This window comes from Vespa mandarinia, chromosome 8 (assembly GCF_050613455.1).
Source record: "Vespa mandarinia isolate Hongniang chromosome 8, ASM5061345v1, whole genome shotgun sequence".
Taxonomy (NCBI): Eukaryota; Metazoa; Arthropoda; class Insecta; order Hymenoptera; family Vespidae; genus Vespa; species Vespa mandarinia.
Window position 1 is genome coordinate 318,956 of NC_140817.1, and position 18,115 is coordinate 337,070.

At 41.8% G+C, this 18,115-nt stretch overlaps 1 protein-coding gene across 5 annotated transcripts in view; it reads right to left on the minus strand.

The window, feature by feature from the left end:
- Positions 1–5,688: 5,688 nt before the first annotated feature.
- The window catches only part of LOC118447992 (uncharacterized), a 63,358-nt gene continuing 50,931 nt past the window's right edge, over positions 5,689–18,115 (minus strand). For all 5 annotated transcript variants that reach the window (XM_035880686.2, XM_085658930.1, XM_035880655.2 and 2 more), the window contains 3 exons: positions 13,000–13,070; positions 9,111–9,386; positions 5,689–8,527 (listed from right to left, as the gene is read on the minus strand). In XM_035880686.2, coding sequence (XP_035736579.1) covers positions 8,411–8,527; positions 9,111–9,386; positions 13,000–13,070 — 464 coding nt within the window. In that variant the 3' untranslated portion in view covers positions 5,689–8,410. The remainder of the gene's footprint in view (positions 8,528–9,110; positions 9,387–12,999; positions 13,071–18,115) is intronic.

An 18,115-nucleotide genomic window follows, 5' to 3' on the forward strand; every position in this document is an offset into this window, starting at 1 on the left:
AACGAACGAGAGCAACGCGACTCGTTTCGGTGTCGAAAGCATTTTTCCCATTTTGCCTTAGACAATGTTGAAAACGATTAATCGAGATGGTCGAATCTGACGAAGCAAAAGATCACGGTCATTTTGACTAGGTTGTGTAATTCATGGTTAAAGGGCAGATGCCAATTAAGCGGGGTGCTCTCGAGAAGAATCCCTTAACGGTCTCAATATGTTTTCCGTCGAGTTTCCCTAAACTTCTGCATCGGTTCCTCTTTATTTATCTCTCTTCTCGAGCGATCCTCTTCGCTTTCTGTCTCTTTCTCTTTCCTTCATCGGACTCGTAAAAAACAAGATTTGGCAAGGATATTTTTGAGGAATGATTTGCTTCGCATGAAGGACGTTTCGAAGTTGGAAATTGAGAGAAAGAGAGGAGAGAGAGAGAGAGAGAGAGAGAGAGAGAGAGAGAGAGAAAAAGGTAGACAAAGGGCGAGAGAAGACGGAGGGAGAGAGAACATTACGGCACTGACTGCACGACACCATGACGCAGCCACGGGAGCAGATTGGACAGTTATTGCATTCTGGGTAAGATTAATTGATATGGGACTCGGGCCTGCGGGGTGAAACGTACGGGGCTACGCTCGCCGCTTAAACCGTGTCTCAGGCACTGGCTTGGGATGAGAGAGCGGTGATTAACCAATTGCACCGTTGAACGAACTGGAACCGAAAGCCACCCCTCTCCTTCTTCCTTTCACTCTCTCTCGCACGCATACTCTCTTTCTCTCTCTCTCTCTCTCTCTCTCTCTCTCTCTCTCTCTTACCAACCCTCGTCGCTGCTCCCGACGCCGTGCTCGCTCTAATAGCCATTGAGTAATGGAGAGGCTCTCATTATTAAATAGCGCAGGATAAATGCGCGCTTGCGTAGCTATGCGCTCGTAGACGCGCGCCCAGCGACGTGATTATCCTTGATATCGCTGTTGGAACGAAGGAATCCTCATTAACCGCCAACACCCATTTCAAGATATCGCCTACTCGACCTATCCGATTACACTTTCGACGGATTTCTTTTGACGGAAATTTTTTCATGTCATTCAGCTGCGATTGTTATCTCAAGATAGTTGCAACAATTTGCAACAAGATGTTTATGATGCAATTTACAATATTTTCTATATCTATAGAAAGGTAAGCTCGATCGTCGAACGAACAAAGTTTATTAAATATTTGGACGTTTGCCTATCGTAGAAAAATAATTAAATATTAATGTTCTACGAAGTGTATGCTTGGGTGGCTCGTTGTTGTCCGATATCAGTATAAGAAAATGGGGGTTAAAACCGATACGGCGATATTTTCAGAAGAGCATCGTCGATCGTTCCAAGCTTATTTTCGATAAGCTGTAGCAATTTTGAGTTCGAGTCAATATTCGAACGAGAAACGAGCACCCAGGGCGTCGTGCTCGTTTCTTTTTCGTCGTTCTATTCGAATCGTCGTCGTTCGAAACTCTTACGAATAACTTTGAAAGGATAAGTATTGCATATTCTCGGCCGCGAGAGGATACACCTTACGACTATTAAGATATTCACGGCTCCACGGAGGACACCCTACTTTGAAATATGGCCCAACGGGTCAACGTGAGTATACCTCGAAGCAGAGAGCGCCCTTCTTGCCATCTTTTCCTCTCTCTCTCTCTCTCTCTCTCTCTCTTTCCATCCCCTTTCTATCTCACTCCTACCTTTGCATTACGAAAAGTAAGGGGAAGCGTGGCTTTGGACGACATCGTAGATTCGGCTGAGAGAGAGAGAGAGAAAGAGAGAGAGAGAGACGGTGTCCGAAGCAACCCTCCTTTACCAGCTTCTCGTGGTTTTCCATATTATTTACAGCCTCGTCCTACGCGTTACGCCACAATAACTCGAGCAAGCGGGTCCACGAATGCGACCATGTCGGCAAATTGGTGGAAACCGAGGATGTCGTAACGCGTTCTCCTGGCTTGACTCTACACGTGCATAGATACATTATATGTACATACATACATACATACATACATACATACGTATCTATGCCCTTCCGAGGCATGACGTATTAACTGTGCGGTACGATGCGAATAGCGTAAATATGTGTGCTGTAGATAATCTTGCTTTCACCTTAGTACCGACCACGATATCTTCGACTTGCACAAGGTGACTTTTATTTTTCTCTCTGACATTTTTATTGCCTCTTTATATTCCGTATACATCTACGTATTTAGTGATATAAAATATACATATAATTCTTATAGATCTTTTAGAGATCGCTTTAAAAGGGAAGGTAAAATCGCGAGTTTCGTATCGGCCAATTATTCGCCTAGTCGGCCCGGCCGTAATAATATCGCGTACGTATTCATGTTAACGCGTTATATTGTAATTTATCTTATACGTTCGCGTTTGCGTTAAAATTAATCAACTTAATTACCCAAAGGCGGCAATGTACCCATTTTATTAAATTTCTCTATCGAAGCGTACAATTGCACTTAACTTAATTAAACTATTATCTTAAATCGTAGAGCGGGAGAGTCTCGCGACAAGCGAGTAAGGACGTTGGTAAAGGCGATACGCATCGGCGATAGTCGAAACGCGAGTAAGCTCCTTTCGCGAGTTAGAACTTGGCTGACGACAAGTTTATCGTGGAATCGTGGAAAAAGCATAACGCTGAACGTACGCGAGTGCGCGCAGGCAAATCTCATTTCCGCGAAGCTGCTCGAGTCCCCTCGTATTATGGGGATTTTCCTGTCACGGGAGTAATCGGAATGGGCGAGGATTAAAAAATGTCAATTTCCAATTATCGTCAGCGCGGTGTTGCGCGGACATACGGGTAATGGAATTTTTGAAAAGGAGATTATATTTTACTCTTTATCCAATTTTCACTTTGGCCGGTATCATCCCGTTCTACTTCCCACCTTTCGATTTCTCTCGCACATTTAGAGGACCTATCTCGGATCAAGAAGAACGACTGAATTTTGTCTTGGTTGAAACGAGGACGCTTCCTCGTAGAATTCGCGAGGACGGACGTTCGTTTAATTAATTGAAAATGAATTACGAGACGCCTCGTAATATTCGAGAGGTTGTAACCGGTCGTTACTCTTTTCTTTCGCACATAACGAGGCCGCTCTCTCTCTCTCTCTCTCTCTCGCTCTCTTTAACTAATCAACTTTCGTAAGATCGAGGTTGCGACAAGCTGACGCGGGAGTTGTCATTTGTCAGTAGGCTTTTCTAATAACGAGCCGAGTTCTTGAACGAGTTTAAACAAATAGCTCGTCGCAAGGCACGAAGAATAAAACAAATGGTTGCCACCGCATTCGGGGAAAGAAAGGAAGAACCGACGGCACGCTTAGGTACGATCAATCAGTCGCGTCTTTGACCGGACCGACACCTTAATACAGTCAAGAATCGATCGAATTTCGAGTTCGGTCTCTTGAAATATTTTCCGCGTTACATCCTTTGGGATTGAATCTTTGAGACGATCCATGTTAGTTGAAAAGGACCCCTTTCATCATTTCTCTTTCTCTTTTCATTTACAAAACGCGTATGGCAAATTGAATATGGTTATCGTTGATTAAATAATACGTCGGATTAATATAAGGAAGAAACGAAAGAAAATAATGAAAAAGACTTTCATTCGATGCTCGAATAAATGCCTTTAAATATCTAGAATATGTAAAATATTTAATGGCGATCGGAAAAGTTGAAACGGTTCGGAGGCTAAATCGATCTATTAAGGGGCCCGATAAATGGAGAAAGAAACGATCGACGATAATCTAGGAGTAACTTTACCGTAAATACGCGGATAGGCGATGACGCCATTCCCTGGAGAGATCGATTCATTACAGATGTTAAATAAATGATAGGGCATCGGTACGCTCGTTTTGAAAATAGCTATCGGCTATTCGTGCCTGGCTAGTCGTATTCCCAAAGAGCGATTATTCCTCTGTCGACGTCGTAGCCTCTTGGGCGAAATCAACTCCCGAGGATGTGCACAGGGTCACGTTGCGCCGCGACGCGATGTATCTCTTTCGCATCTAACATTCATGATCGAGGAACTTTCTTTCCGTCTCCTTTCGTGCGTCTTAACTAACAACGAACTTTTAGCTTCAAACGTCGACAGCTTCTAACGTCGTAGAAATAACATTTTTATCGTTTACGTTCCGTTCTTAATTAGCACGATGAAAAATTCCATTCTCGAAAGTTGAACGGTTCGACCGGTTGCTTTTGTAAAAATCGAATTAGAGAGAGAGAGAGAGAGAGAGAGAGAGAGAGAGAGAGAGAGAGAGAGAGAAAGCGCGCTCCCGATAATGATATCTTATTTACGTGTCGCGCGCATAATTCGAGAACGGGACCGTCGATCAAGCGGCCCTATCAGCGTCTACCTGGACCACGTAGTAGTCGTAACTCAGTTTCGAAACGGATCGTCTCCCAGGAATACTTTATGCGTGCCGTAGGTCGCATCGCAAGGGACGGTAGGAGGGAAAAGAGACTTTAAAGATTCTAGACGCGACGGTACCGGGCAACTGCATCCGGCAACCTTAAGAAGGGCGTAGCTCTAGCGATACACCATACTATAGCGTTTTCTTCGAGCCTCCCTTCGACCGAAACCAAACGAGAAGGAGAAAGGAAGGGGCTAGAGTCGCACCGAGGATAATCGTATAAGGATAACTGGCAGAGCCGCGGACGGATATCAACTTTTGATCCTTCGATATCTCGCAAAAGCATCAGGGAGATTCGTATCGGCGGCGGCTGCACCGCGCCGATACGATGGCGTCGGTATTCAAACGGGTCTAACTCGATATAAGCGACGCTCCCAAAGGTATCGCTTCTTGCTAGGGCGAGGAACGAGGGACACTCCCTCTACGACCCTCTTTCTCTTTAAAAGCGTACGCGCCAAAGAATAAAAGTATCTTATTCCTCGACGAGCGTCAATTCGATTTGCATCCTTGGCTGAAATACACCCAAAATGTCACCTTCGTTCGATCCTTCCATAACGTCAGATATCCTTCGACGAAGGAGAGCGATCTCGCGTCTACGAAAAGATAATCGTTCGCGTTCACGCGAGATCTCGTATAGAAATTTGAAACGGATATATCGATTTTATTTGCATTTTCGAGGGATACGCGCCAGTCTTATTTAATATTTCATCCCTTACAAATATCTTTCGCGGTTGAAGATTTCTTTTTTCTTTTTCCCCCCTTTCTATATTTCTCTTTTATCCGTCGTGTGTTTTATCGACAGGGCAGAAATAATCTTTAGCATTTATCCGTTTTCACGTTACATACCGAAGCTAATAGTTTTTTTCCACGAGTTAACATTTTCCGTGGTCGATAAACTAGGGATACCTAAAAGCTCGGACGGTAGTACGGTAGATTTCTACGATAAGCGACTGTTGGGTTTAAATGAAATCTCTTAATATCGTGTAACATATTGAAACGTACGCAGGGATTTACCTTACCGACACGGACTGACTAACCTTAATCAATAAGAATCGCGCGATATTTTTTTCTTAAATTTCGAAATAAAATCACAAATGGACGACGACTTCGTAAAAACTGGACTTATCGAAGAAATTTATATCACAGGATCACGATAAATACGAGAGGATAGAATTTTACGTTTTGATATAAAGTAGATGGTGCGAGAGGGGGATAAGGATAGAACGAACGATTAAAACGAAAATCGAGCTATACTTTATTATGCTATATTTGAATATTAGCCATATCCAAGAGTACGCTATCGCAGTTTACAGGAATGCGTTTTGGTTTATTCGTAATCGTGTCGCTATAAAATGATTAAAAGACAGAGAGCTCGATATCTGTCGCGCCTGCGAATTATCTTCGATTATTAAATGCTTCTCGCTCGGAGGATGGAGGACTTATTCTTGATTTCGCTAATATACTTTCGCGGATGAGAAAATGAATGTTGCCGATCCGATGCTAATCGTCGTGCGCTAAATCGCAAATCGATCGATTTACGATCGATCGTTTCTACGCGATAAGAAATCGATAGGTTCTCGTTCGCGAGTAAAAAAGGCAGTAACACGTAGACATATCGAGAAGAGAACGAACGATGAGTATCATCTAATCGGATATAGCGTATAATTAACGATTGAACGATTTCGAAAAGTAAAGAGCGCAAACGTCCCTTGTCTTTGACAGTTTGGTTCTCGGAAACATTGAAATGTTTAAAGCTCCCTATTCTAATTAGATTCCATCGTGGCTATCGCAAATTCAGAAATCGGATGATATCTCGATGAGATCGAATAATTTCGCGCGTTATAAAACGACGACTTGGAAGATCGTTGGATATACATTACATACGTACGAGAGCGAACAAGTCGCAAACGATTAGAATATGCGCGAACGCTTGGATAAAGGAAGACGCGTTTAATCGAAATCGAAATCGAAATCGAAATCGAAATCTTCTAAATTGTACGATAATTCGCTGCTGGCAGTCAGCGTCCCATTATAAGATATCCTCGAGAAATCTTGTTGCCAAGAGGCTCGGGTAACTCGGTAGTTGTCTCGTTGTAAAAAAAAAAAAAAAAAAAAAAAACGTATCGATATATGACAACGTTTCCTTTTTGTTTCCGCTCTCTCGTCAAACACAGGAAAAATGATGGATCGTGTTTTGCTTTTATATGTACTTTTAACGATGTATACGTCTACGCTCGTACGCAAGTACGAAATCCTGTAAATGTAGTCGGAGAAAGGCTTCGGTTTGTAACTCGAGGTGTACATAGAAAACTCGATTAGAGCGCTCAAAACTTCACGGTATATCTCGTACGATCGACCCGTACCTACACGCACGCACATGCACGTACGTATATACATATATATTTTTATATATATATATATATATATATATATATATACACATACACATATACATATATATATATTTATATTTATTTATTAATTTATTTATTTATTTATTTATTTATTTATTCATTCATTATTTAAGTATTCATTTAATAATCTGGCAAGCTTAGCAACAAGGTAGGTACACATAATTCGTAAGCTGTATTTACCTTACGAACGTCGCACGCGTACTACGTGCAAAATCTTGTTTGGCACTAAAAAAACCCTTCTTCGTACGATAATAAATTCAACCGTTACATTTTCGTTCCATCATAATCATTAAATCCGTCACGTCGAAAGCATCGAGCTTTCTTATCGACTAGCCCCCTTCGGTATTCTTTTACTTACTACGCATTCCCTACAATCTCGAAACAAATGAACGCATAATTAACTCTCAGGCCTAACTTCGTTTATATTGTAGGTACGTCATATATATATATATATATATATATATATATATATATATATATATATCATTTATCATTGCGATCTACGTAATGTGCAGACCTTGGTATTCCTCGTTAGTCAAAAGAAGGCTAAATCGCGGGAGAGGAGAGGAAGGTGGCGAGAAACTCCGTACTCGAATTTTCACGTAATACGGATTTTTCTCGTCGGTAATATTATGTTTAGTTTAAATTTGAGGGTACGATTCAACGATATATTTTATTCCGCTAGACTTAAATAATTTGTAATAATAACAATTTAATAATGATGATGATGATGATGATGATGATGATGATGATGATGATGATGATGATGATGATGATGATGATGATGATGATGATGATGATGATGATGATGATGGTGATAATAATAAAACGAGTAGTAAATATAATATCTATCTATATACGAACGAGTGTATCAATATAATTTTCTCCGACACCGTACGTGGATTAATTCGATCAACGCTATCTCGACTTTCGTCCTTAATCTTCCTTCTATCGATAGTTTGGCGTAGTTTGCCATTAGCGTCCCTTTATTCGTCTTCCTAATCTCCGATAATCGTCGATCAACGTGCCTCCTTATTTAAGAATTTTTCAAGTAGTACACACACGTGCGTACACCCGATCTGATATCATTCGAGAAAGATAATTCGAGCTGACAATAGTGAAAAGAGATGTAGAAATTCGACAGGACTAACTACCGAAAGACGGGTTGCGAGATAACTCGGTTACGAGGACCTTACGAAGGAGGGAAAGCGTTACTTTCTCGTTTTTCTTTCGACGAATTCGACGAATCGATTCTCCTCCCACGTATATGTATTTGTATACCACATGTGTATATATTCTTTATTTTCCTTTCTCTTTATAGAAGTCCTTAATCTTTAGGAAAGTCGCTTTTCCTCCTTCCTTTTTTTGTTTTTATAACACCTAATAAGATCTTTCGCTTATTCTTGTAATCGTCTATTCGGCGTACGATCGATCGGCCCCGTAGGATTAGTTTTTTCTTTTCGAAGGAAAATCCTTCCGATAAGTTTTCGATGCGTGGCAGGCTGAGTTAATAAGAGGGTCGACGATGCGGCTTCATCTCCGATGCAGCTTCCATCCGCTTGGACTGCTACTGTATGGAACATGTCAACGGATGCGACATAGCGTGATCTAGCAGAATGGGAGTACCCGCGGCCAATTCCGTTCTAGCATCGCCGCAATCGTCGTCGCAGTCGAAGTAGTTACTCTGAAATTAAATCGAAAGAGGATAACAATTAATTCATTGAAATAATCAAAGTATAAAAGGCAATCTACTGATATATTCATAGGAAATACGATCGGTAACGAACGACGAAATTCATAGCGATACGCACTTTTACGATAAGTAAAATCCGACGATTTACCACTTACTTACTTACTCAATTACTACGTAAGACCTTATTGTTTAAAGAGGCTTTAATAAATTGAAACTCGGAGCGATCTATTGTTTCCCTTAAAACTCAGGATATCTGGATTCGGCGATTCATTTAAAATGCTTTTAAACGGAACCGAGGCGAAAATAAACAGAACGATTACTTATCAAATAAATTTCTTCTAAAGGCCTGTCTCTTTATTTAACGCTCTCTTTAACACCATTTTAGGTGTTGGCGATCGAAATGTATAATTGGCTCGGGCAAACGAGGCCAATTACGCGTCGAATCACGATCTTTATTGGTACCGAAATTTCTTATGTAAAAAAATTTCTCAGATAAAAGTCGTGTTTTATTATGGAAACGCGCAATTAAATATAATTATATAGAAACGAATGGGTATATTGTTACGACGATTACCTGACAGTCAATGCATCGGCAACTGTCGGTCAGAGAACAGGTAAGTCCAAGAATTTCTACGGCCTCCTTGTAAAGCTCAGCGCTTGACTTTCGTTGCCTCGGCGGCGAAGTAGGCGCGCTGACTGTACCGGTACCCGATGGTCTTCTGCCGCTCTTCAACCTCGAGGAGGATTCTCGAGACAAGGAGGAGGTCGTCGTCGATCCTCTCGGTCGATTGTCATTACTTAGAAGTGCTCGTCCTGCCGGCGATGCGAATAGCTGCAGCATATCCATGTCCTAGGAAGAAAGAAAATTATTAATTAACGAAGACCTATAATGGGTTTAACGGCCAGAATCTCAGCAACGAAACAATCTCACTAACTAAATTATTGTCCTCGATAATTATCCGTTCAAGTGGCAACGTATGTACCTTTTTGGTTAACGTTGATTTAACCTCTCCCTTAACGATTTCGATCTCGAGCTAGCTATAGTGTGTCCCGTGAAAGAAACAAGAACTGACCTTTTCTCTAATCCTTTCCAACCCGAGTAACTTACTTACTTACTTACTTACTTACTTACTTACTTACTTACACTTGCGCCCTATCGAGAGAAATCGCGTCACGGGCGAAACCGATTCATGGAAAGACGCAATTCGCGAAGAACGCAACCCTGATGCAATTTTACGGTCTCATATCATTTACAATTCTCTGTTGAGCGCTAACGCTGCCCCTATCAATTTACGATTGAACGAACGATCGAATCTAGAGGAAAACGAACATCAGCGTAGACTTTTTTCTTCGCTCGTCGAACACGATGGGTCCCCCATCGACGGATCGTAGTAAAAATAGATCGATACCTCTTGGCAAATATAAAGGAGTTATGTATTCGAGGATCGTCGTGTATCGGAGGAAACGAGATTTGCAAATTCAAAGTCGAACGATGGAGTTTTTATTTATGGCATGGATCGTAACGCACCTACTCTATGTATTTATAATTTTCGTATCAAAAATCGTCGAGTTTTTAATTACGAGTACCGCCTCATTAAATCCAGTTCCGACTGTCCGGACCATAACCATCCTTTTTCCCTTTAAAGGAGAACACGACGGTGCCGTGTATGATTGTTAACGTTATCGTAGGAGAAATGCAGAAATCGTCTTACCGGAAGAAAATAATTGGAAATGTCCCAAGAGAACTGCGAGTTCGTTCGCTATTCGATTTACTTAGAGGAGAGAAACTGGGGTAATGCGAACCAATGATTATGTCGAGTTGGCACCTACGGGCTCTCAAGGAGACGTCGCTTTTCGAAAATTCGCGCCTCACCTATTTTCACCCATTCCTATTATGCTTAACCGTGGTTATTTATAAAACTAGTTTGAAATGGCTCCTGGATGAATGAAACCTTTCAAATCGTCCAAAGTTTTCGTAAAATATTTGACAATCCTCCCTTACGACGCTACGTGATTTCTTCGGGAAAGGGAATATCGAAAGATGCGACGATAAAATAGAATAGAATGGAAAAGCGATAAGAACTACTAGTCAGAAATTATGCAAGTACCGCTCTGAGAGAAAACTTTGGACAATGCCGTGAGGGATTTTCTTCGGTCCCTTGGATGGTCATGCTCGAAATCCGCAACGATTTTTCGCCTTCGAACTATTCCACGTCGATCGAGAGATCATATGCGTTCGATATTTCATTTGATCGAGAGAGCGGAAGGTGAAAGGAATAGAGCGCCTTGTTCGCGACGAAAGGGAATGCGAAGCTTACCGACGACAGTGAATGATTTCTCCATCAGGCGCGATAGCGTGAGAGAATTCGAGTTCGATCTATACCTAGGAGAATCTAGATCTCACTTTAGATTCTTTTCGATCGTACACTATCTGTTGTACATATATCATTGCCGGAAAGTTGCCAAAGAGAATTGTCTTTTTTTTCTCCTTCTAGCGGATCATCGCTCGTATCGCGACGAATACGATATATAACGACAATAGTACACGTATAAAGTGCGGTATAGTGCGAAAAGTGAAAGATACGGACGCGCTAATTAAGGAGAGATACCTCTCTTATCCGAGTCAACGACGATCCTTACCGCATTGCTTTTATTTCGCGCACGCCTTCATCTATCTCCCAGTCGCACCTATTCTCCTCATCCGCGGTCTCTATTCTCAAGCGGTAACAATCGATTGGCACAACTACGCTAACAAACTATTTTAATCGTCCAACTAATTTTCAAGCTAGACTAATTTTTTCTAGCTAGACCTTCTTTCTTCTTTTCTCTCTCCGTTCGCAGGAAGATTGCCGACGATCGGACAAATTCGACATTTCCTCCGACACTATTCGTTCTAGCTTACGCACCGAGTGAAATAATTTGTATATTAACGCGAACGAACAAGAGCTTAATCTCAAATAACATTTTTCTTTCCGATGGAATCGTTCGTTAGCATCGCATGACGTTACGTTTTTCAACGATCGCAGAACGATCCGTTGGCAACTAAAAGCAATTATCGATCAATTACAGGACGCAGCAAACGTAGACGGGTCATCGCCATCATCCATTTGCCCGTTAACTGCGACTGTTACTATAACGATGCGACTAGATGTTCCAATTAAAAAGGTGGCCCGCGTACCAGAAACTCATTAGATTAATTAAATTCTACGTTTTTTTTTTTTATATTTTTTTAATAGCATGCCGATGCCGAGGATGATGCGTGAAATTTTTGCGAAGAAAACAAAATACTCCTCACAAAATACAAAATTGAAAAAATTTCTCTTTGTTGATCGATCAATGTTTATTACCATTTTTGAAGGAAGATGTTTTCGTTAAAAGGACATTTAGATTAATTAATCACTTATCGGCCGAGTTTAATGGATCCGTGACAAACGGGATAAAAAGCAAATTTTAAGCAAATAATTATTTTCGAAATTACAAATTATCGCGCGATCCTTTTGAAAATCGTCAAGAGGTACCTGCTAATTACCGGATAATTGGTAATCGTGTCGGACGTTAAATGGAGAAGCTAATGCAAAAAGAGTAATTCGGTCGACAACGCGCCTATGCTATTAGTCGAACTAATTTATTAATTATCCGTAAATGATCGTAACGAATTACTCTCTCTCTCTCTCTCTCTCTCTCTCTCTCTCTCTCTCTCTGCACCACTCTCTCTTTCCGTTACCGAAAACTTGTATGAGAGCACGAGCTAATCCTCGACCGGGAAAGATTATAAAGGATTAAAACCGGCCCTTTTCTCGTCGAAGGAAAATATAAAAAATTTCGAAGGGAGATTTTGAAGAAACGATAACGACGATATCAAATAAAAGTATAATTATTATTATTATACGTTTTAACAGATCCTATTTTCCCTCTCCTGTTTCGTGGTACCTTTTGGATGTGTGTGTGTGTGTGTGTGTGTGTACGCGCAACGTGGGTACCAGATCGTTCAACGGACCGTTTAACAGAGGCTATTTCAACTAGTACAGTTCGTTTTGGCTAATGCAGTAACGTGTTCGCGTTTGGGGCGTGAAAACCAATCGTCCTCGTAACGATTTATTCGAACGCTTGGCCTTTTTCCTAATTACGGTAAAAACGTATTATCCATTATGATCTTCTTTGAAATACTTTGAAGGAGAAAGGAGGATCGGTGATTTCAAGTTGAGTCTAACTTTTAATAAGATTATTAAGGGAGCGAAGGCTCGTAAAACGAGATATGTACTTGCATGCATGTCTACGTTACGTGATATGATTCAATGACTATATACGAAATATGGAAAAATATTTGGACGACGTTTGTTAAGTTCGTATTAAATTTGTATTCTTCTCAAATGATCCTCGCCTCAAGAACATTTACGATTAAATATATCTAGATGAGAAATAGGATCTTTATATACGTATATGTGGCTGTCGCTTATACTCACCGGCAAGGACTCCGGAGTGTGGTCCAGCACGTATATGCTATTTGTGTATCCGTACAACATCGTGTCCAGATCTGAAAAGCAAGGAGGAAGGAAAACATTAAATTGGTTTCGAACGTTCGCGCGCCACGCCGTGCCACGCCGTATTTACCGACGCGAGACTCCGTTCTACAAAGCACTGCAATATCCCCTTTATATATACATATACATATATATATATATATATATATATACATGTATATCTAGACGCAGTATTCTAATTTACGTGTATTCCCGCGAAACGGAGAGCAGCAATTTCCTAATCTACGTTCACAGGAAATACGGTCAAGAGGTTCGCGCGAAGTCTCCTACAGAATTCGTTACGACGCTCTTCTCGAATCATCATTGCCACGAGCCTTCCCACGAACGATCATTTCGTCGTACACTTTTCTATTAATAATTAACGACAGAAATTATTTCTATTGGTTCTAGTGTGTACTATCCGATATATCGTTTGAAAGGATCCGTCGAGTCGATCCGTTCGGATTCGTGCGCCGGCACGTTGGATTATAAACGAATGTATCGTGATATTGCGTTAAAGACGAGAAACAAGTAGTATTTTAAAAGTACATGCAGATAGGTTCTCCTTCCTCGAAGGTAAATAAGTAGATTTATAAGAGCATCGAATTGCAGTAATCTCCGGGATTAGCCGTAGTTACGTCCTCGAGCGACTATAATCCCATATACGTAGAGTTCGATTTACGAGCAGAAGAGAGGGAGATAGAAGCCGAGGGATGGGATGAATAGAGAGACGACCGTTTCGATCCTAGGCGAGGCGATTTTTCGGAAAAAAATTATTGCGCGATATTCCGTGCGCGGATATCCTTCGATGGACGAGAGAGGCACTTTGATATCGCTTGTCGATCCATTTTCATGCAAACGGTTCCGACCCTTCACCGATACGCTTGCCTTATCCGAGAAAATAAGTGTGAAAAAGAGCTATGCACATGTACATGTATGAAGGATACACGTTGAAAGAGAAGCGAGAGAGAGAGAGAGAGAGAGAGAGAGAGAGAGAGAGAGAGAAAAGCCAGCGATATATTCGCGTGAAAATCAATCCGATTGTGAAAGCAGTTTCATCGGTCGACGTTCGGGAGCGATTTTCGCGATCGATTCTCGGCGATCGATTCGAGAGAACGTATCGAGCCGAAACCTGACAGTCTCTCGTCATCCCTGGCCCCGGCGGGAATTTCAATTTTCGTCCTATACAACGACGAGTTTATCGAGCGACTCACCCAACGGCAAGTTTTTATTGAAAATCCTGCGTGGCGCCGAGGTGTCGAAAGACCACCACTCTTATTCATCCCCATTGAAAATAAGAAAAATACGCGACTCGGTATAGGTAGAGAAAAGGTAGACAGACGCGAGGACGATTAGGAACCAACACAAAGTAATGGGAGTATCAGGTTCGCGATCCCGCCGACGATTTATTTAGCCAACTGGACCATTCCACGAACAGCGTGACATCTCGGGCGGACGAGCTTCGCGAGAAGCGAAATTTTTCATTGCAGTGCGCTTCGTGTTACGGGAGAACAGTTTCCGGCCAGGCAATTTCGGTCGCACCACTCGTACGAGCTGGGCACAGTTTTCACGGCGGAAATAACGCATGAATATATCTCGCTGATTGTTTCGTGACCGTACAATAGAGATAGCTGATCTTTTTATAGCTCTGATCGTAAGAAAGCGACGAAAGAACTGCCGATTGGAAGCATCTCGGTAACGTCGAAGGTTCGATGACAATGGAATTTTGATAGTTTAAAAATATTTTACCTATTTCATACGTCCATTTGAGAAACTTTTCTCGACTCGTCCTTTCCCGCGTCGAATAGCGCGAATTTATTAATATTAACGGACGTGCGGATAAAGATGACTCATAGGAACCATCGATACCTGAAATGAAACATTCTGCCGCGGCGAGCCGCGAATTTTTTTAGCGAATATCACCGATAAATATTTATATGAATACATATAGTCGACGTATAGGCTGCAACGTGAAAATGAACAGCATCAGATTTTTATATTCGTACGTAAACGTCGAGCAACGCGATGCTTCCCGTTTGACTCTTTTATTACCTCGAGCGAGCTCGACCGACGAGCTTAAATTTTTCATCCATTTTTTCGTTTGGAAAAACAAAGTAATTTATATTAACGAGCGCGCATCTCTTAAATGGTGCCATCATCTACGCTACCTACTCGCTTATAGTTTCGAAGTTAATATGGAAAGCGTCGCTTTTCCTCGAAGCGTTTCTCCGTTCGAAGAAACCTAGTTAAAAGGAATATATCGGGAAGTGTTTTTAAATACGCGCGAAAAAGTAGAGACGACTGAAGGACGTTAAACGCGATGGCAATATGTTATGTATATCTATACGTAGTATTCGGCTCTTATTACCGTCGTGTCCCCATCCCCTTTCATTATCTTTCTTCCTAGCATTCCTCCCCGTTCCGAATTCGAACCAAGAAAGAGCCGACGCGATGGGTTATCTGGCAACTCGTAAAAAAAGCCCGTGTGCTTTGCGGGTCGCAAAAATTTATTACTAATTACTTACTTTCCTATTCCGACCTTTTTTCTCTCCCCGCACATCGACCTACCTCATCGTCGACCATTACTCATCACGAATTTGACAGCGTAATATTCTGCGCTCTCGCGAGAAACGAAAAGAGAACAATTAAGAAGAATCCCCGAGAACGCACTCGTATGATACGGCTCTGCATCTCAAACGAGTTAGGCGATTAACTTTAATCCGCCTACGCTAATCTATCTGGGATTTATCGATTTATTAATCGATAACAACACGTTATTTTCTTTTAAACAACGAGGAAATACAAGCGCTAAATTATAGGAAATATTCGACGAATCCTCGATATCGTTACCCTTACGCAAGCCGATTCGATTCTATTTGTGAAATGATCGGTATGTACGCATGGTTACTAATCGATCGTCGCTTATCCCAGTGATATACCTCGCGCGTACGTAAGTACATGTACGCGCGAGGACGAATGTCGGTGGGGAGGAGAAATGATCGTTGGGAAAAAAGAAAAAGTCCAATTAAAGGGAGAAATATGAGCTACGCGTTATCGGACCTGTATGTATATATATATATATATATATATATATATATACGCAATAGCTACAAAATATTCAATGAGCATTCCGTAAACGCGATCGTACCATTTAATGCTTATAACGCACGCGATCCTCGCGCTATCGGCTTCGCAAATCGTGTCCGATTAATTCCGATGGCAAAGTCACGCGTAACGCGATACGTTTCGACCACCCTCGAATTCGGCATTAATCTCTCTTCTCTCTGTCATAGAGAAGTGCGATATACCGAATGATAGGTCAGCCGATATTTTTCATTTATTCGATATCATCTATTTCATTTGTTCCTTCGTACGATTGTTCGATGTCCCCCCCCCCCCCTCGCCGCCCTTGGTATCTCGGAGTATTTCGAAAGTATCGAAAGATACTTTGGACGGTCCGAGTAGGCCCTAAAGAAGAAGGTGAGATCTCCTGCGAGCAATTCACAAATCCACGTAGGAATTGCACCGAAAATGCAATTTTGCCGCGATCAAAGGGCAAATACCAAAGAGCGATCCTCCGTAGCCCTTGGCTTCTCTCTATCGCTATTGCGATATAATCGAGTGTATCCTGCATACGGTAACGCGTGAGACGATGGCGCGCGTATGCAAATTCCACACTGGCGAACCGTAGACCGGTAAACGCGAAATAGAATCGATATCGCATTAGGGAACGCATACAAAGTCGCATAACCGACAGTCGGATTCTCTCCGTCCGGTTTCGACGGACTATAATAAATTAGATGAAAAGAGCCAAGGGGAAATGGAACGTAATGAAGGTAAGCGTCTTTTACGTTCCCATCGCAGATTCTATCTATTTCCTACCGAAGAAACGGATCAAACAGGATTAAACTGCTTTCGTGCTTAGAATCAAGCGGATCGAGCGATTAGGTAAATTTTTCCGCATATATTTTTCTCTTTGAAAGCCCGAATCGTCCTTATTATCTTTTCTCCATCAAATTATTTCGTTCGTAGACGTTCGCTTGTTCGAAGGATAGTCCGCCTTTAAAGCAAAAAACGACGATGATATCGCGAAGCAATAAATGATTAGTTATAAAATGATTAGCTTTCCGATTGAACAATGCGCCTATTTTTTGCGTTTCAAGAAATATTACGAGATAAGGAGAAGGAGAAGGAACGTAGTAGCGATCGTTGGAAGAAAATAATGGAAGGAGTTTATAAAGAGACGATATGCGACGCATGCGAGTACGCATAGAAGTACGTCTACGCGAATCGATCGTAGAGGCCGATCTTGAGATTTCGCCGTTTGAGATAAATGGACCGCGAGAGGAGGGAACGATATCTCTTCCATAACCATACCAGATAGAGAAGAGTCGAGGATATATTTTTGCTATCGTGGTATAACTATCGATCGAACGAAATCCCAAGTTTCTCTGGGATTCACGAACGGCCGTGACCTAGTAAGGACCGTGAACCCAAAATGCCTAGCAGACCGAAGGCAACGGATCAAGTCGAGTAAGTTGGTTGGCCTTTGATGGTGTGCGAGGGCCAATCTCGTATAAGGAACGAAATCAAGTAAGGTCCTGAAACCGGAAGGTTCCGGGACCAGCCAACCACCGATTCGAGATTGAGAGCAAATACACGGAGGGCCACTTGGCTGGCGCTAAATAATTCATAGAGCCGCTTCATCCTCTATATGCCATCAGTGCCGCGCCACTAGCCATTCGAGCGTTCATCACGGGCTATTGATTGGACTTGCCCTCTTGGTTCGGGGCACTTCCTGCCTCGGTACTTTGACCACGGCCAACCACACGCTACGTACTTATTTCCTACCAACCTGAACAAACTCGAAGATAGGATAATCAAATTAACGTTTTATCTCGAAAATAATCGAAATATTTTTTAAGCGAATAGTCGAATACGACCCTGTATAAGTAAATCTATCGATTCTCTCCTTCCTATCCCCGCTAGATTATCCTAGATCTTAATCAAATGACTTTCCTTTCGTCCTACTCGCCCGTCGGTCCAGTGACGTTTCAGA